Source organism: Neoarius graeffei, chromosome 23 (assembly GCF_027579695.1).
Source record: "Neoarius graeffei isolate fNeoGra1 chromosome 23, fNeoGra1.pri, whole genome shotgun sequence".
NCBI classification, from domain to species: Eukaryota; Metazoa; Chordata; class Actinopteri; order Siluriformes; family Ariidae; genus Neoarius; species Neoarius graeffei.
The window spans coordinates 30,097,347-30,124,801 of NC_083591.1; the positions used below are offsets into that span (position 1 = coordinate 30,097,347).

Consider the following 27,455-nt stretch of genomic DNA (forward strand, 5'->3'; position numbering starts at 1 on the left):
TAATCGGGTTTGATAACTGCTAGTTTAAAGGATTTGGGTACATAGCCAATTGTAAGAGAATTTGCTATTTTCTAGAAGCGGTTCAATTACTTCAGGTATTATCTGCTTGAATAGACGTGTAGGTAAGGGATCTAATACACAAGTAGAGGATATTGATGCTGAGATTAATGAAAGTAATTCAGTTTCTCGAAGGGGAGTAAAACATTCTAATTGCTGATCTGATGGTTGTTAACGACAGGGTCACTTGCGTTGTCTGACCTTAAATTAGTAGTTTGAATTTTTTGTCAGATATTCTCAATTTTGTCATTAAAAAATTCATGAAATCTTTATTATATACTGCAGGTGTGCGTGTGTCTATAGTGGACTTATTCCTGGTTAATTTTGCTACAGTATTAAATAGGAATCTAGGATTATTTTTGTTCTCTTCTATTAGGGAGGAGAGATATGTTGATCTCGCAGCACTAAGAGCTTTTCTATACTTCAGGAAGCTCTCCTTCCACGCTAATTTGAACACGACTAATTTTGTTTGACGCCATTTACGTTCCAATTTTCGAGTGGTCCGTTTTAATGTGCGAGTGTCATCATTATACCAGGGTGCTAATTTTTGTCTCTGACCATTTTCCTTTTAAGGGGAGCTGCATTATCTAAAGTATGGCGGAATGTTGACTTTAAGTATTCAGTTGCCTGATCAAGTTCTGCAGGGGCTGACGGTCGCCTTACTGGTAGATATAGCAGTGTCGTAGAGCTGTAATACAGTAGATATGGCTAAATGCATTTTGTTGTTTTTGTTCTGTGAGGATTTTGACCAACCGCAAAGGTATCGTGGGTGTTTTCATTATTCATGGCTTTGGGGAGATCAGTTTGCTCCATGAATACATGCATAATATGTAAACATGATATTTCTTTCTGGCCGTATAATTGTAATATGCTATTTTTGTCCATACAGCGTAGCCTGGTTTTGGATGGTATGATGTAGAATGCTAATTGAACCAGTGTTGTAGTCGAATCACGAAACCTCAAGTCGGAGTCCAGTCTCGAGTCCCCGGTGTTTGTCATTTTTAAAAAAAAAAAATCAAGTGGTGTCTGTTTCGGCGCCATTAACATTAGTTTGTTCCTGAACGTGACGTACGAACAGGTGAATGTGCTTCTCCTTGTCAGATAGGTGAAGTATTCTGTCAAAGATGGTTGGGAGATGGATGTAAGTGCAGAAGGTGTGTTTATTAATACAAGTGAAGAGGGTAAACAATCCAGAACGGCAGGGGAAATCGTAAAACGGTGAAATGGGCAACAGGTCGAGCGAGACACAAACAAGCTATCAAAGACGAGAAACAGGAACTCGGGGATCAGGAACCCAAACAAGGAAATCAAGGCTCGGTAATATATCAGCAATGCAACTCAATACAGGTAGTCGTCGACTTACGACTGCGTTTGGTTACGGCTGACCGGTCGTAAACCGATCTGACTGTAAGTCGGCCTGTGTTAAATGAACGTAAGTATATTGTGATGTGTAATGATATATTGTAATCATCTTAGTCTTATTTTATCAACATTTTCTTATTTCATTACCTTGGCTCATTATTTGGTTTAAGTCAAACACTGCATACTAGGGCTGCACGATAAGGGCAATTCCATGTAAATGTCAACCTCACCATGCAAGAATAAAGCAACATGTAATACATCAAAACCACTCCCAGAGATCTCACCTAGGCCTGTATTTTACAGATGTGAATAAGTTGAACCAATTTGTAACCAACCTAATGTGTCACTGTCAGTCTTTCTTTCTTATAATGTAAACCCCAAGCTAAAATCAACTTTGATCATGTACAATTCTATATTATTGCCACAAGCCACAGAAATGTATGCTAAAATCCACAAAACAGCAAAACAATAGCCATCCTAAATATTATTTAAGAACTTTGATAGTTTTAGCTGATATTTAGAGAGTTTTTCAAAGGGTTATGGTGGTTAAATTGCTGATTTTCTAAACATATGCCATGTCCATTTCAGACGCGTCACATCCATAACGGAATTTCGTCACATCCATAACGCTGACTTTTCCTTCCGAAACTCTGCATGAAATACAAAATATTTTAAACAAAGATTTTTTAATATTCACCTTGGACCCCTCTATCAAATGGATATCTCCATTTCGACATTAGGTTTACAATTTCAGAGTTTGATAAAAATGTACAGTCACCCAAGAAAAGTGATACTTTTTCTGTCACGTCCATAACGCATCTTTTATTGGCGTTTTCTGGCATGCCCTAGATGTACTATGGGAATTGTTCTTGCTCTATCACTTCTCCAGTATGGTACAGCCTTAAAATATGCAACACCTGTTTAAATACTGGGAAACAATAAAACATGCACTGGGTCATTTGTTGCCATTTTGAGTTCAAGTGTCACGTCCATAACGCTGGAATTGATCACATCAGAAAAATATGCGATATTCGATAACATGACTGAATATCTCGATATCGATATGTATCACGATAATTAAATATATAATGTTTTTCTTACCTCTACTCGCCGTTCTGCCCTGTATCTAGCATTTTAAAAAAACACCCAATGCATCGCTTCCATTCCAACATGATTTTTTATTGGAAAAACATGGCTACACCTGCAATGGTGTCCATCAATCATCTTTAAATCTCTTAATTTTTGTGAGCGCAGCAGAAAATGTCTTAAGTTGAAGTAAACAAAAAACTGAAAACTACATTACATTAACATAAAGCATTCAAAATGGCAATTTCAGCGGCTCCCGAGAGATGAAGGTGAGCGACACAGATTCACCATAAACTCGAACACAATCTGTTAATAACACATGCGGGTGAGAGAGCAGTGGTGTGTGTGTGAGAGAGAGAGAGAGAGAGAGAGAGAGTGAGAGCGGTAGTGTGTGTGTGTGAGCGAGCAGTAGTGTGTGTGTGAGAGAGAGAGAGCGCGGTTTTGTTTTTATGCTTCTGTACAGCAGTGTTTGTCCCAGTGAGCCGCCCCACCACTGTTTTACAGGTACATGTCTTGCAAAGTACCTGAGTTTGCAGTACATCACCCCTCCTGAATCCAAAGTACTTCCAAATAGCAGACGTGCATTTTTTTTTTTTTTTTGGAAACCAGTTCCTCCTCACACAAGTTTCTCTCACCACACTTGCTCCCGCCTTCTGCTATCACCACGAGGCTTTTACTTGTTTTGCAATAGGGGCCAGAGTTATCCTGCGGCGCTTGTTGACATTCAAATGTGATTGGACGGCACAGAAAAATGTGCCTTTTATCGAAATTTAAGTAATTTTTGCGGTATGTGTATCGCAAACTATATCGCGATATCGATACTTTTTCGATATATTGTGCAGCCCTACTGCATACAGTACAATTTGTTTAATATGTGCAAAACAAATACGAAATACTGGTGTGAAAAATAGAAAACGTATTTTAGTTTGAAACACATCAAAATACAAATGTAAAACATAGCAAAATACAAAATTTAGTGATCACTGGTGCTTGGCTGTGGGTCATCTACGTCATCAGCTGTTGCAGTGCTTGGGCTGGTGGGAGGGTTTGCACGTTTCATAAACCAGGTGCTGGGGCGGAAACTGTATGACGGAGTGTGCGAGAGAGACTGCGCATGTGCCTGGAGCTGGGGCAGAAACTGTTGTATGTGGCGAGAGGCGCTGCCGGGAGCTGGGGCGGAAACTGTCGTATGCTCAGCTGGGAAACACTTGCTAGTCATAACCAGACAGTCGTAAAGTCGATCAGTCGTAAGTTGACGACTACCTGTACTTCGCAAAGTAAGTGTTTTTTCACAGTTTTTATATGGGCGCACTGATTGTGAAGGTACGAGTCGTTTACAGTGTGCGCGAGAGTCCACTTGGTGCACGCGCTGTCCGGAACGCGCCCGAGAGTCTCTCTGATGCACGCACCAAGGCGCGCAGGTGTGACACTCTTACACGAAATTAGTACAAAATTAATGTAGATATAAATATCTTGTACCAAATTATTATGGCATGTTACCAAAAAAGAGAAAATCCGAGTCCTTGTCTCCATTTTCCAAGTCCTAATTCAGTTAATGCACAAGTCCGAGTCGAGTCACGAGGCCTTAAAATTAGGGCACGAGTCAGACTTGAGTACTACAAGCCTGAATTGGACCATAATGTCCGGCTTGATATCTATATTAACGTGAAATTTGAATGTCTTAAAGTGCATATCCTGGACCAAATTCGTGGGGTTCGTTTTATTTATTTATTTTTTTTATGAAAGTATGTCCCTTTACACACTCATCCAGAAGGGTAATTTTGCACAAGGCTATCTGTCTACAGCAGAAAAAAAAAAAAAACGTGTCTGGAAAAATCCCAAGAGAGTCTGGAGCCAGATTCGCGACGTCTCGTGCGGAAGCGCCAGCAGGCTGCGCGAGCTTGCACGGTTTCAGTGCACAGCCTGTGTAGACCAAGTTTAGCAGCTAGCGATTTTGCATTGAAATATGGAATTGTCACCTGAGCGCAATGTGGGAAACGATGAGTACTAATCCCATCAAGCTTGGTGTTGCTACACCCTCCTACGATACATCTGTTAACCATTTTAAAAATTATGCAATAATGTTGAAGAAATTTGCGGAAAACCACCAGGTCGTTTTCTCATAAACAAACCAGCGCTGACGTAGGATTCAGAGGGAGGCGTCCCGCACGCGACATCACGAAAATCGATGTCCAAATGCCAAGTTTTTTCAGAGGCGGACCAATTCGCCTCAAATGGCTTGATTTCAACTGAATTTTCTGGTGGTGTGCAAGGTAAAAAACAAAAAATTGCACAAAATGTAAAATGTGACGGAGATTTGACCAAAGTTTAATATAAAATAGGAGAATTACATTGATCTTGCTCCTGAATTTACCTGTGATGTGCACTTGAAGTTAACAGAAGATACCCTGTTAGCCTGGCCTTTTTGAGCATCTTAAGGCCATGACATCAGAACAGCCCTGCCCCGGTGTTTATTTTTTGGATGTAGGGGCTACATTGGTCTGTACACATTCCTACGTTGCGGTCATGTGGGCTCTTGCTAGTTAATAATAATGAGGTTGCATTTCCTGTGCAGAAACTGCTGGAGTGTGCTTGCTCAAATGAAGCCTCACATTCTATAAAATACATAGAATAACTGACATGCACAAAAATACCTTATTGAACCCTCCAAATGGCTTTTAAGTCATTACCCCTAAAAAAAAAACCTCGTCAGAATGGTCACAATGGACTGCTCCACAGAGAACCCGGGAAACCCCTCTATCTCCCCCCCCCCCCCCCCCCCCCCCCCCCCCAAGTGGAACAGTCCATCTGTTTCCCCAAACGAGACACGGAAGAACATTTTGAATGCCTGGTGAATGAAATGCTACCGGAGTTGTAATAGCAAAAGTTTTAACCAATAAATGCAGTTTTGAACAGCCAGTGTGGATTATTTAACTTTTTGAGACTAGACAAAGATTATACAGATGAAGAATGTAGCTACAGGACAGCAGTGATTTTTTTTTTTTTTTTTTTTTTTTAAATGCCGGCGAATGGCTGCCTGCGCGCTCTGTCAGCGTCACGGCTCAGCCCGTCACACTCTTTCACAGCATTTTGAAGGGAGATTTCACTGCGCTTCGCACACAGAAATCTCCTCTCCACCCTTTTGTTTTTCAATTTAATTCAGAGGTTTTACAGGGTTTAAAACATGGATTTTGGCGGTAAAATCGCAGTTTTCATTTTATTTTTGCTGCTGCGCGCGCTTGAACGTCTAGGGTGTGGGAGCTCCTTATGACGTCATCGCTCCCATTCATTTCAATGGCATGGAATTTTACTAAAAAACGGGAATACCAGACGAACGACAAGGGGTAGCGCAACCATTTGAACAAGCACACCATTCCAGACCGGGCCCTACGTTTCAGCGTTGAAACGGTGTCTCTATCTCAAAAGCCCTAGGAGGAGGAGTGGATCCAAAAAAACAGGTGAAAACTAATAATAATAATAATAATCAAAAAATTAAAACTTAAGAACAATAGTGCGCTTTTGCAAGCACACAATAATAATAATTAGGGCTGCACAATTAATCGAATTTAATCGAAAATTGCGATTTTGGCTGCCACGATTAAATTAAATGAAAATCGCGATTTATTTCCATTTAAAATGCGAGCTCTGCTGCGTATCTGATCAAGCACTTTTTGACCAGTACTCCGCCAAACCATTAGGGGCGAACCGACGCATGTAAGGTTTCATTACTCTGCCTAAATAAGCAAGCAAGCCAAGTGCGCAGAGCTTCAGTGCAGCGGTATCCAGTGTTGTCAGATTGGGCAGTTTTAAGTGCATTTTGGCGGATTTGAACATATTTTGGGCTGGAAAACGTCAGCAGTGTCTGGCAACACTGGCGGCATCTTCAAGGGGTGATGGCGTGAGAGTAGGTAACAGATTGAGCGTATTTAGCACTGGAGGCAATGCTGTGACCTGCCTTCGCTCATGTTTAAAGCCAGAGCATGTTGACAGGCTGGTCTTTCTAGCTAAAAACTTGTAGGCCTCAGTATAATGCTATGTAATTGTTGCAATTGAGTTTTCAGTTCCTTCATCCTTTGGTAATTTCATTTATTTGTCATTTGGAAATCAGAATTTCTCTTTTAAATTTCATTCTGCACTGAAAGCTGTTCATATTGTTTGTTTGAATACAGTGAAATAAAATTTAAGTGATTTCCCTAACATCAAGAATAATCGTGATTAATAATTGTGATTACAATTTTGATCAAGATAATCGTGATTATCATTTTTTCCATAATTGTGCAGCCCTAATAATAATAATAATAATAATACATTTTATTGATAAGCGCCTTTCAAGGTACCCAACGACACTGAACAGTAAAAAAACAATAAAAAGCAAAACCATAGGATAAGAACCACAATAATAAGATCATAAGTTAGTATATTTGGTCTACATACCCATCCTATGTCTTTTACACCGCTGTGATGTATTCGGGGCAGTCCAATTGTGCACGGTGGATCAATTTGTGTAGGTAATTTTGAACTCTGGTGGCTGACGAGAACACGCCACGTTAAATAAATGTCAAGTATGATATTGAATACAAGCTGCTTTTTTCTCTCGGTAAGTAAACAATAGCGTACAAAAAAAATGCAGCTGTTAAGAGCATCATTGTAAATCAGTATTTCTTCAGCTCAGTTCATACAACGCAGGTTGAGTGGAGAATTGTTTCTCTCTTGTGGTGATTGTATGTCGGGTTTCGCCTCAAATTGATGAAGTGGTAGCAGCCAAATTTAATCACCTTAAGATGTACAAAACTGATGTGTTAACAGGGTGCTTTCTGTTGTAAGATGTTTAGAATTGCTGTGTTAAAGAGGAACTGAAGTCCGTTTTAAACTTGCTTTATTTCTTAACGTGTTATTCAGTTACGTTTTCGGTTTTATTAACCTTATATCGTGACTCATATTGGCATGTTGTATCACACTTATCGGCCTTTAGCTATGTTGAACGTAGTTCGTTTGGTCCACGGCAGGCAGGCGTCGCTTATCCGCGCGATCTTCACGAGACTTGTGCGAGACTTCAAACATTACGTGTCAGCGCCGCCATTTTGGAAACTGTTTACACAGCGGCCAGATCGCCATATCATTCCAATTTAGATTAATTTCGAGATTTGCCAGCTTCATTAGTGATGGAGATTATTCCATACGACTTCAAACCAACGTGGAGTAGAGTTGGAAAGACGACAGGATAAGGACGAGTCCGTCGCGCTGGGATTTACGTCATTACTGTCGCACAGTTAAAACGTGCCAGATCAGGCGGCTGGTGGGTTTTCAAAATAATAAATGCGTGCATGTGTTTTTGTGATCAATACATATCATGGATTAAAGTTTTCCGTCGCTACGACGGATTTCCGTCAACTGGGAGCGCTAAAGGTCAATAATGAGTGATGCAGATCCGAGGAAGAAAAAAAAAAAAAGGGTGGGGGGTAGGCCCATAGGTCTGACACCGACGTGATTTAGAACTTTACCAAGCTGCTGTGATTGCCTGTTGTTGAACCCTTTATTGTGCTATGTTTGAGTATATGTAAATGAATAAGTTGTTGCGCTAGATAGGCATAAATAAATACAGCCTCCGCTACTGTCTAGTCCCGGGGAGGCTCGGCGTAGGCAGCGAGCCGCGGTGCTCGGCTTGAGTTTCGTTTCTCTCGGCGGCTCCAGCCTGACTTTGGACGCTCGTAACTCGGCCAGGGGAGGTCCCAGCCTCTCCAAACTTGGCAGCCAGCGACCTCTGCCCTCTCCCCAACGAACCAGCGCTGCCAGGGTGGGCCAGCCCCGCGCCTCGGGACGCGGTTCACCCTGAGGCGAGCTGCGGCGCTCCATCAGTTTCCTTTTAACGGTGGCTCCACTAATGAAACAATCTGGCTGTCCTACTACTAGGCAACTACTTGCCTACTACTAATACTAGGCCTATTGTAGTAGTAATAATAATGCTATTTGCCTATTGAAAGGTGATCAGGTAAAAAAATCTAAACAGCCCTGTTGAAGCCGCAGCGAGACCTATGCTATTAAGCCTTTTGTAGGTTAAACAGGCTTCGGCAGACAACGTTCTGGAAAGGCTGTGTTTTTTTCTTTGGTTTGATTAGCCTACGATTTAATCTTTAAACATTATGGTTTCAGCAGTTCGTTTAAACATTGGAGGCTGCAGAGTCGGGCTGCAAGATTTCCCGACATTTAAGATGCCAAACTTCACAGTAAGGAGAAAATAATTCCACAGTATTTACTGCCTCGTCAGTCTCAAAAATTAATAGTGAAGGAGCAACGCAAATTAAGTCCCAAAAAAACATCTTGTAGGCCTATATTTTGCATTTTCAAAAAAAGTCCAGAATTGGAAGTCGGTCAGTGGAGTGTAATGAAGCGTCTCATTCACTAAGCACAAAAGGTCGGAAAACAGTGGAAGCCAATACTCCGAAGCTCAAAATTCAGGAAAGTGGCTCCGGTGTCGCAAGTGCACAAGGACAGTTATTTGAAAGTTAACCGAATGAATTTGTGCGTACGCGTGCGATTTCATGAAGAACTGGGACAATTGGCATTCGGTGAAAGATTCACACCTGTGACTCATTATATTCGCGCGCGCCCTCTCGCCCACTGCTGCTTCGTTTTCCCGATTTACACGCGTGTCTGAAGATGGAGTTTTCAGAAATCTCCACTCTGCCCAGAGTTTGCGAAAGTAGCTGTTTTCAGTGACTGAAACCTCCGTATACAGTACCAGTCAAAGGAAGGAATCCTTTAGTAAACTTTAAAATGTTAATCAAACCAAAATATATTTTAGATTCTTAAAGTAGGCACCTTTTGCTTTGATTACAGCTTTGCACACTCTTGACATTCTCTCAATCAGCTTCATGAGGTCATCACTCGAAATGGTTTTCCGACAGTCTTGAAGGAGTTCCCAGAGGTGCTGAGCACTCGTTGGCTGCTTTGCCTTCACTCTGCGGTCCAACTCATCCCAAACTTTTTCGGACTGACTGACCTTCATTTCTTAAAGCATAGCTGCCAACTACTACGAATAAATCGTATTTATTACGATTTGTCATTTTGATTACGAAAATACGAATTTACTACAATAAAATACGATTTTGCCAATTTTCATGGGTCATTTTCAAAGTCTATCACCGGTGGGATTCGTATTTGAACCCACTCTGACCAATCAGCGCAACAGTGACTGTGACGTAGACAGAGCGACAGAAAGCAGTGGGGGAGGGTAAACCATAGACATATAAACTTAGACGTCGCATTCTGCATAGAATCATACGTCATCCTCGCCGCCATATTGACTGCGTTTACTGTACCAACAGGTTTACCGTCCAAACGAGATCACATGGGATTACCTTTCACAGGTGAGACTGGAAAAATACTTTTCAATACTGTTCCTTCAGTTTCCCAGCTCATCTCCACCGGGGAGGTGTAGAGTTATACGCAGTGAGAATTAGAGAATACAGTGCCACACTATGATGAGTGTTTTTAACCTTTCTGAATGTGAAGGAATCAGTGATGTATTTTGTTTTGGTACGACGTGAGAACCTGGCCGAACTCAGTTTGGCGCTCATTCAGCTCACTTTGTGGCCTCAGGTTTTGGTAGCTTGCTACGGTATGCTGACTGATTAGCTTACCTGAGCTATCTATCGCGTATCTGTCGCTAGTTTGCAGTGTACAGGGTATTTCACACACTAGTTATAACCATCACATTAAAAGTTATGTGTTGTTCTGATGCCTGTTTGTTTCCCAAATATATACGTGTGTGTTAATGGGTGAATAAAAGGCATGGAGTTAAATATTATTGTAGAAAGGGGCTTTATGAAGTTCAGTCCATTTACTTGCATTGGTTTACGGGGAAGATTTGCGACATCCAATATGGCGGACACTCTGACGTATCCCAGCAACGGGCCGCCAGCTCAATGCGGCGTCTGTTTATATGTCTATGGGGTAAACAAACAGCATGTGGAGAGGGACACCACTGGAGCGTCGAGTGTTTTGGTGAAGATTCAGCGATCATGGAATGAGCGGAGAGCCTCTTCCTGCTCATGTTTCAACGAAAACTCCAAGTCTAATTCTTCTAAAACTGATTCCAAAGCGGAGTCAAACGCGCGCTGTTCACTAGCGCTTTCTCCAGCGTCGCGCAGCTTTGTTGTTACTCCTGCAAAAGCCCGCCCAAAGAATCCAAACAAAAACCTTGTGTTGTGATTGGCCGGCACGATTTGATGCCCGGGGTGTGTTGATGATTCTGTTCTTTTTGATTTGTAGTCATGTGAAGAAGCAAGTTGAAATTAACACTTTTTTTTGAGCCGTTTCACTTTGTGCCAAGCATGTTTTGAGGCATTTTTATGTTTGGTGTTGATTACAAGAGGTTCCTTTTATGTTTGATCTGTGCCAAATTGCTTTGATGATATGTATTCTAGTTCAAGGTAAATTTGTTTCCATTGTTGAAAAGAACTTTGCAAAATAATGTAAGATGATAGTTTAGTTTGTAGAATAAATTTTGTCAAACTATTTTGTTTGTGTGATTTTTCAGGGTAGTTTTGCTAGAAAGCTTTGGTGGTGGGGGGGCTTTGCCCCCCCCACCGAGACTCAGTACCCAACCTTGTATTACTATTTACAATTTCAGAATGTTGGCAGCTGTGTTAAAGTAATGATGGACTGTCGTTTTTCTTTACTTAGTTGAGTAGTTCTTGGCATAATATGGATTAGAGCAGTACTCAAATAGGGCCATTCACTGTATACCAACTCTACCTCTTCACAACACAACCGATGGTCTCAAACACAGAGGTCAAGAAATTCAAGAAATTAACTCTTGACAAGGCACAGCTGTAAACTGAAAGCCATTCCAGGTGACTAGGCCAAAAAAAAGTGTTTCCTGTTACGTAGATTTCAAAACTAGGGTCGGTAGGCAGGTTTTTTTTTTTTTTTTGAATTTTTTTTTCAAGATGGCTGCCATAACCTATATTTAGACAGGAATAATTTCACAAAATATAATGAATTTCTTTGCAGGTCACCTGAGTTACCACCTTCTGATGAATCTGATGCAGCATGAGACACCTTTTAACATGAATTTTTCTGTAAATATAACAGCTCAATACACCATGAGAGAGAGAGAGAGAGAGAGAGCAGCCCCGCCCCTCTCTGCTCCCTGAGTGGAGCTCGTCACCTTGGTAACGGTGCAGGGAAAAGACACACTATAACAAGTAAAGAGCGCTTTTTCTCAGAGTTCCCTCTCCTCGAACAACGGGGATTTACACGGAAACGAAAGGAGCTATTCACAAAATTCTTTCACATTGAGTGCTACAAGGCTCCCATGAACACATAAATGTAATTTTTTGTCCCTAGTGTAAAAAATGTGGACACTAGAGCGAGTTAAAAACAAGTGACTTTTCTGATTTTGCAGTAAAAGCGCTGCCACGTTTATAATGGGAGTCTATGGGAGAGTGCGGCTGTCCTCTCCTTACTTTCAGGCTTCTCATTCAAAAACTGTAAATCCTATCGCTCAGGGAGACACTTGTCTTGATTCACACAATGTGTGACTACAACTTATGAGAGAGTTGTGTGTGTAGAGTGAAAATTGTGGCTGAGAAAACAGTTTAAATGAGAAAGTTAGAGCTTTTTTTTTTTTTCAAGCTGCCTACACTCTAAACTTCACTGGTGTGTAACGCAATAGACCCCCATTATAAAGCCTGAATTTCTCCAAATGTGCTCATGGTGTTTGACCTGTGACTGATCAAAAAGTATAGAGCCTAGCAAAAAAGTTGAATGCCAGATCCACACAGGAGAATTTTGTCTCCGTTTTAAAGTTTGAATCATGTCTCTAGGTGAAAGACAAAATAAGTGTTATCTCTGCTTCTGTTCCCTCCGACGGCCCCGACACACTACTGCCTCCGCCGAGTGCGTGCGCACACCGCATGTGCGGTTCAGTTTGACATTATTGTCAGTCCGTTAGATAAACATTTAATTTTATTAAAATCGAAAATTAATATTTAGAGCCTGTGGGCTACAAAAATAAGTCATTAAAGTAGCCGGCTGGACTTAATTGTGTAGTCGGCTGTATGGCCGGCAGCCGGCGCTTGTGGAAAGCCCTGATTTTCCCAGTGAGTGACAAAAACTTGCGGTTCACGCGGTTGGGTTATATGTAAAAGTCGCGACTGGGGGGAAAAAACGCAAAAAAAAAAGTTTAGGGTCGGTCGGGTAACCGGAAAAACACTTTTTTTTTTTTTTTTTTTTTTGGGGCCCTACCTCGTAAAGCTGACTGAGAAAATGCCAAGATGTGCAAAGCTGTCATCTAAGCAGAAGGTGCTGACTTTGAAGAATCTAAAATATAAAACATGTTCTGGTTTGATTAACACTTTTTTTTTTTTAAACCAAATAATTCCATATATATTTCTTCATAATATCGATGACTTTAGTATTAATCTATGATTCAGAACATTTTAAAATAATGAAAAACCGCTGAATTAGAGGCATTTCCAAACTTTTGACTGGTACTGTAGGTGTGAATGAGCGGTGCAACCGAATAAATATGCGTCTTTTTTATCCGGCTACATGTAGGCTATCACTGCGCAAAGCCTCTAATGTTGAAATGGTAGTAATATTTGTTAAAATAATAGTAGGCTAATTTCCACATTAATTGGTAAAATGGCCCAAGGGATGTGATGGGGGGATGGCCGTTTTATAAGGGGGATGAGTTGAGATTTTTATTTCAGAAGGGGGATGCCTCCCCCCACATCCCCCCCCCCTCAACTCGAGTACTGCGTATAAGGCCACCTGACATAGGCCCTTCGATTTCCATCGCTAGAGCGCGTCAAATTACTTTCGGTTTAGCCAGCATGGACGCACTTCTTTTAAATGAAGGCACAGATGTGTCAGACATCGACAAAACAGTAAAGAATAAGTGGAGATGGGCTTGGCGAAATGAAATGGGCGATAATGGCAAGCTCCTGCTGCTGTGCCAAGGAAAAAGAAACAAAAACAGGCATCAGGTGTTCCCAAACTAGATGCCTTTGGCTTCACTGCGAAGAAGCAGAAAAAGTGAACTTTCACTTTACTTTTGTTTCCTGGCTTTGTCAACAGATTTTCTTATTTTTCTTTCTGCTCCACCCTTTTGAAAGCATGGTTCAAGTTCGACTGCACTTGCACTTTTCTCTTAACCACTGTTGTGCGTTACTAAAGTATTGTTGAAATAAATTTGCACTTTGCGCTGAAAACTTGATGTTTCATCATTTATAGCCAGTAATGACAATGGTAAAGTCTTTCCTTAGCTTTAGTCATTGTTAAAATTATGTAAATGTACTATAAGTAGGGGCCGAGGGGATAATGGACAACACGGCGTTTAAAATTTGACGCATCGCTGACGTGGTAGGGGCCAACGACATGGAGCTTTTTTTTTTTCAGTCATTTTATATATATATATATATTAATTACATTACTTTAATCCATGTATTATACTGAGCGCATTTCCCACATAATCCTCACTAAGGTTTCGGACAGCACTACAAAATGGCGTCCGCACTATATAGTGAGTAGTGAGCGATTTCGGACACGGGGAAAACTTCCGGCTTGATCACGTCAGCATTCGAAGGAGGGCGCGCGCGTCTTTTGACAACATTGGCAGACGTCGGTCACTTTGATTTCCGCTGTACATTTTACTTCTGTCTTATGGAGTCTTGCACAGGTCTCTGCGAATCTCTTTTACGGCCATTGCTTTGCCGTATGGACTGAGATATTACAGAGCATATTTCACTCATAACTTGCTATAGCAGCGACAAAATAGCTGTCAGAAATGCGTTCCTACATTTTATAAAATGAGACAAATAGAATCATGCTAAGTTTGCCTTCAGCTCTCCTTTAGTGCAGACGCTGAACTAGAGGCTATGGCCCAATCTGTATTTCATAGAATGAGTTCATTTTTGACTGATGAACAGTGGAGCAGCAGGAACAGGGTTTGATTTTCATCTGTGGAGGTTCTGTGCATGGACTCCTCCTGCCTGTGTGGGTTTGTCCAAGTTTTCTGGTTTCCTTCAATCACTCATTACTTGACCTATAAAGTGTCTGTCAGAGCCGGACGAGTTGTTGTTTTTTTTTGGCCGCCATCTAAAGACTTGTCACGTTACATATGGATGAAAGTCTTCCGGATTTACCCGGAAATCTGGATATTTGATAACTCTTGAAAATCTCCAGTTTTCCGAATGGAGAAATTTATTTTTCTGGTTTTTCGCGCTCCTAGACGCGGCGTAATACTTTTCATCGTCTTTGCATGGGCGCAGTCCTTAAATAGCCCAAACAGAGTTCATTGATTAGACAGGTGTTCTTTGTTAACGGCGCGCGTGCCGGAACTCGTTAGGCCCAAGACGCGCCTTCAGGTGCACGAGCTAAGGCTCGCAGGACTGACGCCGTTCTGTGCAAGCGCAACACAATCGCACTAGAAAGCATGTTCAAGCTGCCAGTGGAGCTGCAGTCTTTCTAGTTGCGAATTACAAGTATTTCCTCGTGTTAATAATTCGCCATGCCAAAACAAGCGAAACTTTCCTCCTTCTTTCGACATGAAGAGAGGTAAGCAATTTTTTTTTTTTTTTCCCCATCAAGGTTGCATTTTGTGGCTTCGAAGCTAAGTTTTAGCGCCGTTTCTAGAACACATCAAGAAAATGTGGAAGAAACAGCAATAATGGAAGAGCCGGTTTCTAAGCTACTTAAAACTAGCAATGGGAATTTATTTTTTGTTACATAATGCACTCGGGCTGCCAGTCAGTGTGTGAGCCACACCCACCCTACGCCCCTGATTTACATGAGAAATTTGGTATTCATTGGTGTGTTTAAATTTGTAGACAATGCGAACTAATGTAAACACTTGGCTTCAACTCGCATAAATACAAATTGGAAATGTTTAGTTCACTTTAGCTTCTGCAAACGCACAACTCTACTAAAAGATTGATAAACGAGGCTCAACGTCCCCAACATTGAAACCTGAAAGCTTTAGAAACTCTAACAGACCTTTACTTTTTAACAGCGCTGTTTTGGGATTTTGCTGAGTTTACCTTCAACTGTCTGATTTTTCCAAAGTAATGAACTGTGTAGCAGGAAAATCACCGCGCTTTCTAAATGCACTCCTGAAAATTACTCATTAACTCGGGGAATTAAATTTGATATTTTTGACATGTTAATCATTAATGTACATGAAAGAAAAAGGCTTAAAACTTATAACTTGTTTTAGTGAAAATAAGTACTAACATGCACTAGAATGCAGGGTTTTGCGTGTTATTAAAATATTTTCGGGGGACGCCCCCCCCCCAATCTTAATTGGACTTTCAAAAGTTCAGGATTTTCCAGGATTGTTCCACTTTCATCTCTACATTACAACACACTGTTATTCTTTAGTGTTTTTTGTGATTTGAGACGAGTTGATTTTCAGGTGCTGTTTTTTACATCAGATTTGCAGTTGGCCAATGAGTGCAGCGACTTAAGCCTCAGTCACAACCGGCTGTACGTGCTCCTACGGCCGGTCTACGTGCAAGAAACGCACAGAGGGCGCGCGTGTGACGTGCTGATTTTCGAACTGCAGACGTTCTTTGTCATGTCAAACAAACTCTACGGGTGCTTACATTTTTTTTCAGGTTGCAAGACAAACTTAGGGCCAACATGCGTCTTTCTCCATGAACAAAAAAAAACGCAGCGATTTGGGACACGCCAAAAATCGCACGGCCAAAAAAAAATCGTACATCTGGTTGTGACCTAGGCTTTAGACTATTTGTTCAGTGTGTCTGGCCGTACAGTACAGTTCTCTCATTCTTTCTGAATCAGGCTTTAAAGCTGCTTTGCGAAGTCAGGGCCCGCTCTGCATCTTGGAACATTTCGACACAGCGTACAGCGTCCTGCAGTGAGTACAGCACTGGTGATTTTTCTGTTTTAACTGATCACTGAACATCAAGTTTTGACCCTGCTTGGAATAAATGTGCATGATCTGAATTTCAGGAGTTTTCGCACAGTAGATGTGACTTTGAAAGAGGACACGCTGGAGCTTCTTGTACAAGGTAGGTCTCCGTGATGAAGGCCTACAAATGAGTGCTGTGACGAAGGCCTGATTCATCTTTTCCCCCGTGTGTACGATTAGTGGTCCAGGGCCTGTCCGTTTCCTTGCCGCCCCTCCTCCTGTCTGGGTCTTTGTCAGCAGTGGGCCGCAAAGAGCAGCTCAACGCGGTCAAGATGAGCGTCTTCCTGCTCTGCAAACTCGCCGAATATCTGGAGAGTGACTCCTACAGGGAGAGTGTCGTCACTGCACCCAGCAAGGTACTGTACTTAGACTGGCGTTAAAAGACGGGTCACTTAGCGTTAACGTTGTTTGGGAAGCCAAGGTCAAGGCCTTCCAGAGAGCCTGTTATCAAAGTGGTACTCTGCATTTTTGTCTCAATGCCTCCATTGTGGAATTAAAGGTTATTAAATTAAAAGTGAAAGCCAATGGTGGTTGAGCCCAGTGATGAGACTATATGGCAGCTGTGAGCTGAATGACCGAGATCGTGTGCTCTGACTGGTGGGTAATCTTGGCTGAGCAGTGGAGACTGACTGCCTGGTTGTAAGGGCCCACATACACTACTGCTAGCAACCAATCAGCATTCTTTGCTTCCCAAAGAAATGGGTTGAGCAAATTGATTGGAGCTTGCACATTTCTCTCTCTCTCTCTCTCTCTCTCTCTCTGTCTCTGACAGTCGGGGCACATTTCTCTGTGGTCATACAGCTTTGAGCATGTTCTTTGGTAATCTGAGGGCAATCACTGGCAAACATTCTGTCCTCTGGGTTGAGGATTCGGAATGGGAACGGATGAGATTTTATTGATGCCAGTGCTATTATTGATTCTGCTTATCGGTTCGATCCTTTATCGATTCCTCATCAATTTCCCGTGTGTGGGGAAGAGCAAGTCGACACAGGTTTTCAGCTTCAGTGCAGCTGTTTTTATTATCTTGGAGTCTGAGCACAGTGTAGAATGTCTGACTGATGGTATCTGAACATGTTCTCATCTCATCATCTCTAGCCGCTTTATCCTGTTCTACAGGGTCGCAGGCAAGCTGGAGCCTATCCCAGCTGACTATGGGCGAAAGGCGGGGTACACCCTGGACAAGTCGCCAGGTCATCACAGGGCTGACACATAGACACAGACAACCATTCACATTCACACCTACGCTCAATTTAGAGTCACCAGTTAACCTAACCTGCATGTCTCTGGACTGTGGGGGAAACCGGAGCACCCGGAGGAAACCCACGCGGACACGGGGAGAACATGCAAACTCCGCACAGAAAGGCCCTCGCCGGCCACGGGGCTCGAACCCGGACCTTCTTGCTGTGAGGCGACAGCGCTAAGCACTACACCACCGTGCCGCCCATCTGAACATGTTAAAATACATTAAAATGCTCCCTTCTTTCAAAGGATATAACTTGGGGGAGGCAAATACAAACAAGTGTTGCCTGGCAAAACGAACCTCACCTGGCGGGGCCCCCCCCCTTTTTTTTTTTTTTTTAAATATACACACCTATATGTTGTTGTTGATATTTCTCAATCATCAGCTGTCAGGTGAAAGTCTTATGCAAATCCATGACCTTGCGTTGGACGTTTCATAGTCATTCAAGGTCATGGTGCCAAATGAAAGCCCATATGGCACTTCTTAGCGGAGCGCCATACCTAAGAAAAAATGGTAAACCCATCGAGTCTATTTTTTTTTTTTTGGTGGTGTGTGTACCACCATTCATGCACACCGCCTGGTTGCTGGTGCTGGTAATTACCAGCCATGCACACCGCCTGGTTGCCGGTGCTGGTAATTACCAGCCATGCACACGGCCTGGTGGCCGGTGCTGGTAATTACCAGCCATGCACACGGCCTGGTGGCCGGTGCTAGCCAGTAAAGAAATAAAACAAGAGGCTGGCTATGATATAAGAGAATTCTACAACCCAGAAACAGATGGGAGCTCCGCTTTTAGGCAGTGCCTAAATCTGTATATTATAAGTTGATAATGGTCAACATCTGTCTACCATCAACTGTTTCTAAGTTATAGCCCTCTGAAAATCCGTGACCTTGAGTTTGACCTTTCAAGGTCAAAGATCATAGTGCCAAATAAAAGGCCATATGGGAGTTCCTATATGCTCATAATGGTAAACAGCGTGTCTACCAGCAACCGTTTGAGTTATAACGGGAAATGTTATTTTGACCAAAAGGTTGACCTTTCTGGTGACCTTCACCTTGATCTGATTACCTCCAAAATTTAGTCAAGTAATCTACAGACCATTGCCCACCGACCCTGAAAATTTGAAGTCAGTCGGTGCAGTTGTCTAGATGCTAGATTGTTAACAGACACAGACAAACCAGGTCAACGGTCATGGTGCCAAATGAAAGCCCATATAGGACTTCCTATATGTTGATAACGATAAACATCTCTCCGTCTTGAACCGTTTGAGTTATAATGGAAAATGTGCAAATTTTAGCAATGACCCTGACCCCCCTGACATTTGACCCCCAACTGCTAAGAAAACCTATGAGAGAGACCCCATCATGTAGCATATCAATGGAAGCAGAATGGAAAGATGAACATTTTGGAATTGGTTTGAACTAAATATGATGAATGTGAAGGAAAATATCGTGGAAAAAAAAAAGATTTTAACCTTTTTGGTGACCTTGTCTGGATCACCCTCCGTATGTTGGAGGTTCTATTTGAGAGCAATGCTCATCTGTCCTGAAAGTTTCATGAAGATTGGTCCAGCCGTTTTCCCGTAATGTTGGTAACAAACAAACAAAACCAATACCTCGCCCCCTGGTGGACTCCGTCCCGGGTGAGGTAAACGAACTGATGAATAATTTCGAAAAATAGTGTTTTTCATGTTTGCCTAAAAAAGGACTCCTTTTTCAAAAGGAAATAAGTTTGAATTAAATTGTTGCTCCAAAAGGTGTTTTGACATGGCTGGTGTTTCCACCTTTTTTTATTAAAATTTTTTTTTTTTTTTTTACGGAAGTTCCAAGTAACACCGTCACTTTTTGTTTGTGAACTGTAGCCATGTTTTTGACCACTTCGTCCTCTCTGGAATGACTCCTCCATGTTGTAAAAGTCCTCCAACATAGATACAGGATTTAATGTCCGATGTCATGGCGCAAGTTTTTGCAATGCGCAATCGTCAAAAACATGCAGACATCGATAACCTCGGAGAGGTACGATTCCAATGGCTCGGACAACTTGGAACCAGTTCTCAACTGGAACTGATTCTTGATTCCCGCCCCAAGTTAAGAATTATGTAGGGTTTTTTTCCCCTTTTAATTTATTTTATTTATTTATTATAAACAGAACAGGTGCTGCTTGGAATAAGTTTGAATGTTCAGACATGGGTTTTTTGAAACTCTTTATACATCCGCAAAAGTAAATTACACAGCCGTGTGTGTGTGTGTGTGTGTGTGTGTGTGTGTGTTTACAGGGCCGTAAAAAGGAGAAGGCTTGTGGTAAAGGCTTGCTGCACTGGGACAGTGAGCGTGAGACGGTGTTGCAGTGTCTCACCCAGTTGCTCCAGCTGGATATCCGCGCTCTGTGGAGTCTCTCTCTGGTTGAAGAAGAATTTGTTAGGTGAGACATGCACCTTAGCTTTCTGTTTCTTCTCTACACTGGTTTTTTTTTTATACACCTGATACCCTGGACAGTCTGAGGATGAAATGGGCACAGCAGATTAAAACGGAATGCAAAGTGTTAGAGTGAAAGTGTGGTGTGACCCGATTCATTTTGGACCATTACGGCTCTGAGATTTTTTTTTTTTTTTTTCTCCCCTTTCTCCACTATAAAAGCATGACCGGATATGTTTTCTTCCTGTTCTAGCACAGTGATTTACTACAGATTTGAAAGGTTGAAAAGCGTTTTTATTTTACCTGCTTTCCTTTTTGCCTAACACAGCGGTTCCCAAACTTTTTTGGCCGCGCACCCCCTTCTATACTCCAACCAGGTTGACGCACCCCCCAGTTCCCCAGTTTCAAAAAACACATGCTTTCTTATAAAGGCAGCATCTTTAATCGTGCTAAAATGATGATAAACATCGTTTGCCACACCTGCAGGAAACCACAAAAGTAAAAAAAAAAAAAAAACACCAAAGCTTTCTTACAAAGGCAGCACGTCGTGTTCGAATGAGAACATCGAATCACATTAACATATTATGCGCCCTCGTATTTGAATTAGATAGAATTTGATTGAAATGTAACAGTTTTAAAACGTTGCAACACGGTAAATGCGTAAATTCATTACAAAGGGAGATCACATCGAGGCATGTAGTCTACCAGCCAGATATGGGGAAAATATATGATTTTCATCCGTGTTTAAAACACTAGCAACGCAACCCTGTCATTACAAGGTTATGAGAATGAATTCATCTCATCTCATTATCTCTAGCTGCTTTATCCTTCTACAGGGTCGCAGGCAAGCTGGAGCCTATCCCAGCTGACTACGGGCGAAAGGCGGGGTACACCCTGGACAAGTCTCCAGGTCATCACAGGGCTGACACATAGACACAGACAACCATTCACACTCACATTCACACCTACGGTCAATTTAGAGTCACCAGTTAACCTAACCTGCATGTCTTTGGACTGTGGGGGAAACCGGAGCACCCGGAGGAAACCCACGCGGACACGGGGAGAACATGCAAACTCCACACAGAAAGGCCCTCGCCCGCCACGGGGCTCGAACCCAGGACCTTCTTGCTGTGAGGCGACAGCGCTAACCACTACACCACCATGCCGCCCCGAGAATGAATTTAATTTGCAAAAAAGTTAACATATAATAACAGTAAAAATAGCAATGATAATTATGAACATATGCATTTTAAAGAGATAAAACAATTAAGGAGCATATCAGGAACAGATAAAGAAGAGGATCCATCTGATTGTGAAGTGCAGCGCTGGCGGCTCAGTCTGCAGCGAGAGAGGGAGAGACAGACAGACGGGGGGTGGGTGGGTCAGTAGGCTATATAGGTCCTATTTTCAGTAGCAGTATATATTTTTAGCAAGATCAATGCCATTTGGCCAAATACATACCAATATTAATGCGACGGATGGGCCTGCATCTTGGCACAGAGCTCTCTGATGTTTGGGCTAATTGAAGACAGTCTCAGCCTCAAATCTTTCTCAACATCTCCCAGTCTTTGCCGATGTTTAGTTTTAATTGCTGCCAAAGCGGAGAACCGTTACGGCGTAGAAGAATTAAAAATCGCCATTACATTTTTTATCTTGCGCACCCCCTAGTGGCAGCTCGCACAACCCCGGGGGTGCGCGCACCACACTTGGGGAAACCCTGGCCTAACAGATCTTTTGTTGATGAATATGCAGTGAGTGAACTGGAATATGAATATATCCATAGATGAATATCCAATGAATGAATATACCAATTGAATAATTGTAGTAATTATTTTTGTTCTATTTATTTCCTCTGTCTTTCACTTTCCCCTGGGTTCTGTAGCTGTGTGACATGCTGCTGTTATAAGTTGTTGGAGAATCCCACTATCAGTCACATGAAGAGTAAACCCACACGTGATGCCATCATCCATGTGCTGGGACTGATGGTGAAGAAATACAACCACATGCTTGGTTAGTGAACACACATGAGTACTCTGAGATGGAGCTGCATCATAAAAAGCTCTTCTAGTGGGCCCTATGGATTTGAAATATTCTGTTTTGTTTTGTTTTTTTGTAAAGAACTGTATTTAAAACATTTTTTACCTTTATATAAAAATATTGACATGGCTATGAACTGCAGGTAGTGTATTATGACTTTTGGATGATGTCTGAATTTTGGTTTTAGCTTGTGCAAGATTATTATGCAGTAACATGCTTAAAGCAGATACGCAGAGCCTTTATTTTTAAATACATTTCTGAGTGGATAGTATCTCCATCCTTGACTCTTGTATGCTGCATAAATGGGAATAAAAAAATATCTTTTTAAGAGTTAAAATCGAATGCAAAGTTGGTATTCGAGCTGCCCTGCTGAGGCAGCCAGCCCTGAGCGCGTGACATCATAGCGGGAACCGGTTTTAAGGCAGAGGCCTTTTACAGCTATAGACCAAAGTCATATATAAATAAAAATTTATGGTGAAAGTAAGAAATCCCCTTCCTGACTTGCTCAACTAAGACTGATTTGACTTAATTGATTGTGGGTTGACTCTCATTAGAACAGGATAGGTGCTATAACTTATGTAACTTTACATGTACATGTATGCATTTTCACTGATAAAACGTAAAAGGCGAATTAAATAATCAGATGAACTGAGACGATCACATTCTGAAGCAAATTAAATAATCTTATACCGCTAACTTAAACACACAATACAAGTTACATGTATTAATCTAAATGCAGGTAAACAAGTGTTGTTTTGTATCCAAATGAGAGTCGGAGCTTACCCGTCTCTGTTCTCGCTTCTTATGGCTGATTGTTTTGAAACAATCTGACTTTCAGTTGTTCATTCAGTTCTCTGTTCATTCGCTCCTTCCACGTAAGGGCGAGATATTGCTGCTGAGGTGAGCATATCCAGCGGAGAAATCAGACGGCTGGGTCCACTCATTCTCCATTTCCTCCATACTGAGTATTCCGCCATTACTGCTCGGCTCAGGCAATTACGAAAACCCAGGACGGGATGGGACTTCACCGCTTTTAACAAGAACCTCTGGGAGGTCACTGCCCAAGCGACATGTCCCGTCCTGGGTTTTAGCAACAACCCTCGGCTCATGCTCCGGGAGAACTGGTGCAACTAAACTTGGTTTCCTTTTCTTGTAGTTTTCTTTTTCTTTAATTGTTGGTACTGCACCCTCTTTCAATACGGGCTTATAGCCAACGCTCCTCACCCAGATCAGAGGTTTTGGACGAGTCTTCAATAAAATGTGCAGAGCAGAGGAGAGACCACTTCGTAGCCGCCCAATCCGTGAATTTCTCTCAAAACGAGTCCAGATCTTTGCAGTTTGAACATTCTTGGGCCATGAATGCAACGTAAATCCACCTTCTGTCGTGTTGCTGCACTGGCCAAATACACATCTACGTGGCATGGCGATAAATTAGCTCAAAATGGAGGCTTGGAGTTGCAGTCAGCTCTGTGTTTTAGTATAGCGGAAATGGCGATGAGACCGATAGACTTCCTGCTGTGATGTTACGGACGTCAAGGTCATTCACTCAGACCGCTACCTATATCAATCATTTTAAACGTAAAAATTACTATATTAGATTTATTGTTAACGCTTAAAACTATTCCTGCGCCATTCTTGAGGTCTCAAGGCATTTATAAACGAAAAGTGAGGCCATGGTTCTGCGTATATGCTTTAAGCTTCTGCATGATTTTGTGTGTGTGTTTTGCAGGAGCATGTGTGAGGGTGATTCAGTTGCTGCAGCACTTTGAGCAGCTCTCTTCAGTGTGTGCACAGGCAGTGGCAGCCTGGAGCTCGGAGTATGGAATCAAAGCAATTGTAGGAGAGGTCATGAGGTACGTTTCAGTCCAAAATGCTATTTTTGGTAATTTTGTTAAATTAGGTCACATTTTGCCAGAGTTACAGCCCTTGATTAACAATTATACTTTGACAATTTCATGAGCGTTGTTTTCCTTCTGAAATCATCAACTCTCACAATTTGTGGAGGAATTTCACCAAACTTGACAAAAGGCTTTGTTATACGAGTTATACGCATATTGAAATTTTGTTTAACTTGGGCAAATTTTACTAGTTATGCCCCTGATTATTAACATACTTGTACTTTGGCAATTTCATCAAGGTGTGCTTGCTTTCTGAAATCAACTCCCCTCACAATTTTTATCCCCCGCTGGCCGAAAGGCCCGAAGGGGGATTATGTCGTGGCGATGTCCGTCCTGGGAAGGGTGCTCACATTCTGAAATCAACTCCTCTCATAATTTTTGGAAAAACTTTTCACAAAACTTGACAGGATCCTTTGTTATATGTCGGTAATACACATTGCAATTTCATTCAACTCAGTTGCATTTTACCAGTTATGGCGGAGTTGCCAGCGGGGGATATTGTGCTCTCGGAGCAGGTTTTTTTAAAAAAAAACCTTTTAAACATCATGACCAGAGTGCGTCACTACACCTCTAGTCACGATTCTATTTGATTCATAATACTGACTTTGAATTGAGTCGATGGTAAGAATATTTTGAACAAAATTTAAATGAAGGGAAAATATTTCTGTAAAGACTCCTTTTTATTTTTCAATCGTAAACCGTACAAAACTGCATTTTTGTGTATAAACCGAAACGAATGTATGAAATGGATACCATCGATCGCGATCAGCTGGGAGATCTTTGAGACTTTACCAGTCGATTGCGAAAATAAAAAGGGAAAATAAACATTCAATCTCATTATAAACATTCAGTTTTGCAAGCGCTCCCTCTCGTGAACCAGTTGTATTTTTCATAGTAGTATGAAAGTGACCAATGAGATCGGATACCCCCCCCCCCTTTTTTTTAAATTGACCAGTGAGAGGTCAGGCACCGCGAGTTGGCCTAGTGGTTAGCGTGTCCACCTCTCGACCAGGAGATCACGAGTTCTACTCACAGTTGGGTCATACCAAAGACCATCATAAAAATGATACTGTGGTTGCAATCAGTTAATTATTGATATTCAGTGATCAATCTCATTAAATCAGTCTCATTAAATTTGAAGGTTAATAATTAAAATGAATCAATCCCATTGAATCATTTACTTTGACTCGTTTGAATTGAATCATACCATAGAATCACTCATTTGCAGTGAATCATTCAGTGAATCATTTAGTGAATCGTTCAATGAATCATTTAGTGAATCATACCATTAATCCTGGATGAATTACCAAACAGCTAGATTATGGTATATTTCCAAATTATTACGATCACTTACCATATTACATAACTTGTATGCACCTTTTTGAATTCTTTGAGAAGATTGGGGACTTCAGATATTGTTCACACAGTTTGTTTAATAAATGAATTTATTATACAAAGATAAAAATAATAAATCAATATATACAAGCAGTGTGTGTGTGTGTGTATGGCCTAACTTGTTGCTAGCTAAAACAAAGGAATGTTATCTAAATAGAACAAAGGATTAGCTCTGTTGCTAACGTGTGTGTGTGTGTGTGTGTGAGAAGGACTTGACCATGTGTTTAGCCTCATGTAGCTAACTACATGTGGTGGAGGCCTAGATTAGCCTTGTGTTGCTAGTGTGTTTGTGAAAGGCCCTATGGCCTAGCTTAAGTGTGTTTGTTAGGCCTGGTGAGGCCTACTGAGCACGAGGTAGCCAAAGACAAAGGGAAGCTATCTAAAGTGTATCAGGCCTGTTGAGCACGTGTTTTCTCAGTAACAAAAAAGATTCCACACTCATAACATTACCAAACTCACTGAAACCTTGATAAGGCCAAAATGTATGATAAGGAAACTAGTGTTAGTCAGAATAAGAGAGAAGGAGCATGCACAGCTTATCTATTAAACAATTGAGAGAACATAGAACAAAATAAATCAACACACTGTGTGTCTAACAGTGTAACAGATAAGCCTGGGTTTAAATTCACACTATTTCAATAAAAGCAAATTCCTAAGACTATCTTAATTATGCCCAAATGCCAAAATGTTACTTAATCCTGCCTTTAGCAAGATATGAAGAACTACTCGCCAGTGTAGTTTCGGGCCTCGCCGTGGGAGCACGTGAGCCGCTCGTGATGGAGGCGTAGAAAACTTTCGGGTCCAGCGGAGCACTTGGGTGGTTCCCGTGGAAAGCAGAGGATTCTTGGTCCGAACCTCAGCGTTTGTGAGGAAAAGTCTCTGATCAGAATAAGATGCACAGCGCTTTTGGGTTAAAAAGGATTCAATCGCTTCTTAACTTTTAACTGCCTGGGCTGCAGTCGTGACGTCACTTCTTATACGAAGACACCAGTTGTAACTCAGGTTGAGTTTAAGGATCGCGCTATCCTGGACTTTTACCTTGGCCAGTGGTTAGGCACAGAACGCGCTGGATGGTGAATCTTGCAAGAAAAGTGTTTTCGGGTTGGAGAGCATCTCTTTATGCGTCCAGACTCCTCGGAAACCGGACGCGAGAGACAAAATGGCGGAGCTTCCGCCTGGACTTATACGCGCATGGTGGACTGACGTAGATGATCCCGCCCACGTGTGACGTAGGTCACACAGAAGTTGCCTGGGAATTGTAGTTCTGACACAAGATGGCGGCATGATACCTACAGTACCTACTGCTGTCTGGCAAGGCACGCTGCAATACAGATGTGAGTGGGGAGTCAAACTCTCGCAGTTACCAGAGGACACGTCCCCCACTGTAACCCTAACTATGTAATAGACGAGAGGCCGAGGGCTACGGAAACAGAGATCGGTGCCACCCCATGCGCCAGATGGCGTGGGAAGGACTTTGATTTTTTTTTTTTTGAATGAGAGATCAGAGAAGTCGTCGTCACCTGTTGCAGATATTGACACGCAAGAGCTGCTTGCTCGGTAACAGCTAGCTATCATGGCAGAGGGTCCACTAGGGGTGGGCGGTTTGCATGGTATGATACCGTATGCGGTATTTTTTTGACCAACGGTAGAGAGTTTGTCATAGCGTGTACCGCGATAGCTCATTGCCTCCTCTAGTTGGCAATAATGCATAGTTTGAACGCCCGCCTGGCTGCTTCGAAGAACAACAACAATAGTGGTGAGTAGTGAAGAGACGGCAGCAGAGGAAGAGCTCGTGAAAAAAGTCGGCGCAACATCAGTAATCTGGACATGGTTTGGATTTAAAGTGACGGATATTAAACAAGAAAATGTTATCTGCAAGATATGCCGGGCGACAGTAATCACAAGACACGGTAACACAAGTAATCTGTTCAACCACCTCAAGACTAACCACGCTATCGAATATGAAGAAAGCCAAAGACTGCAGCGTGATGTTACCGAAAAGAAAGGGCAGTCCTCCGGCGGGAGA

The 27,455-nt window shown here is 42.0% G+C and overlaps 1 protein-coding gene across 1 annotated transcript in view; it reads left to right on the forward strand.

The window, feature by feature from the left end:
• ncapd2 (non-SMC condensin I complex, subunit D2) overlaps positions 1 to 27,455 on the forward strand; it is a 136,616-nt gene that overhangs the window by 23,159 nt on the left and 86,002 nt on the right. The window contains exons 3-8 of the mRNA XM_060906042.1: positions 16,315 to 16,390; positions 16,486 to 16,544; positions 16,625 to 16,800; positions 19,961 to 20,106; positions 21,982 to 22,109; positions 23,866 to 23,989. Coding sequence (XP_060762025.1) covers positions 16,315 to 16,390; positions 16,486 to 16,544; positions 16,625 to 16,800; positions 19,961 to 20,106; positions 21,982 to 22,109; positions 23,866 to 23,989 — 709 coding nt within the window. The remainder of the gene's footprint in view (positions 1 to 16,314; positions 16,391 to 16,485; positions 16,545 to 16,624; positions 16,801 to 19,960; positions 20,107 to 21,981; positions 22,110 to 23,865; positions 23,990 to 27,455) is intronic.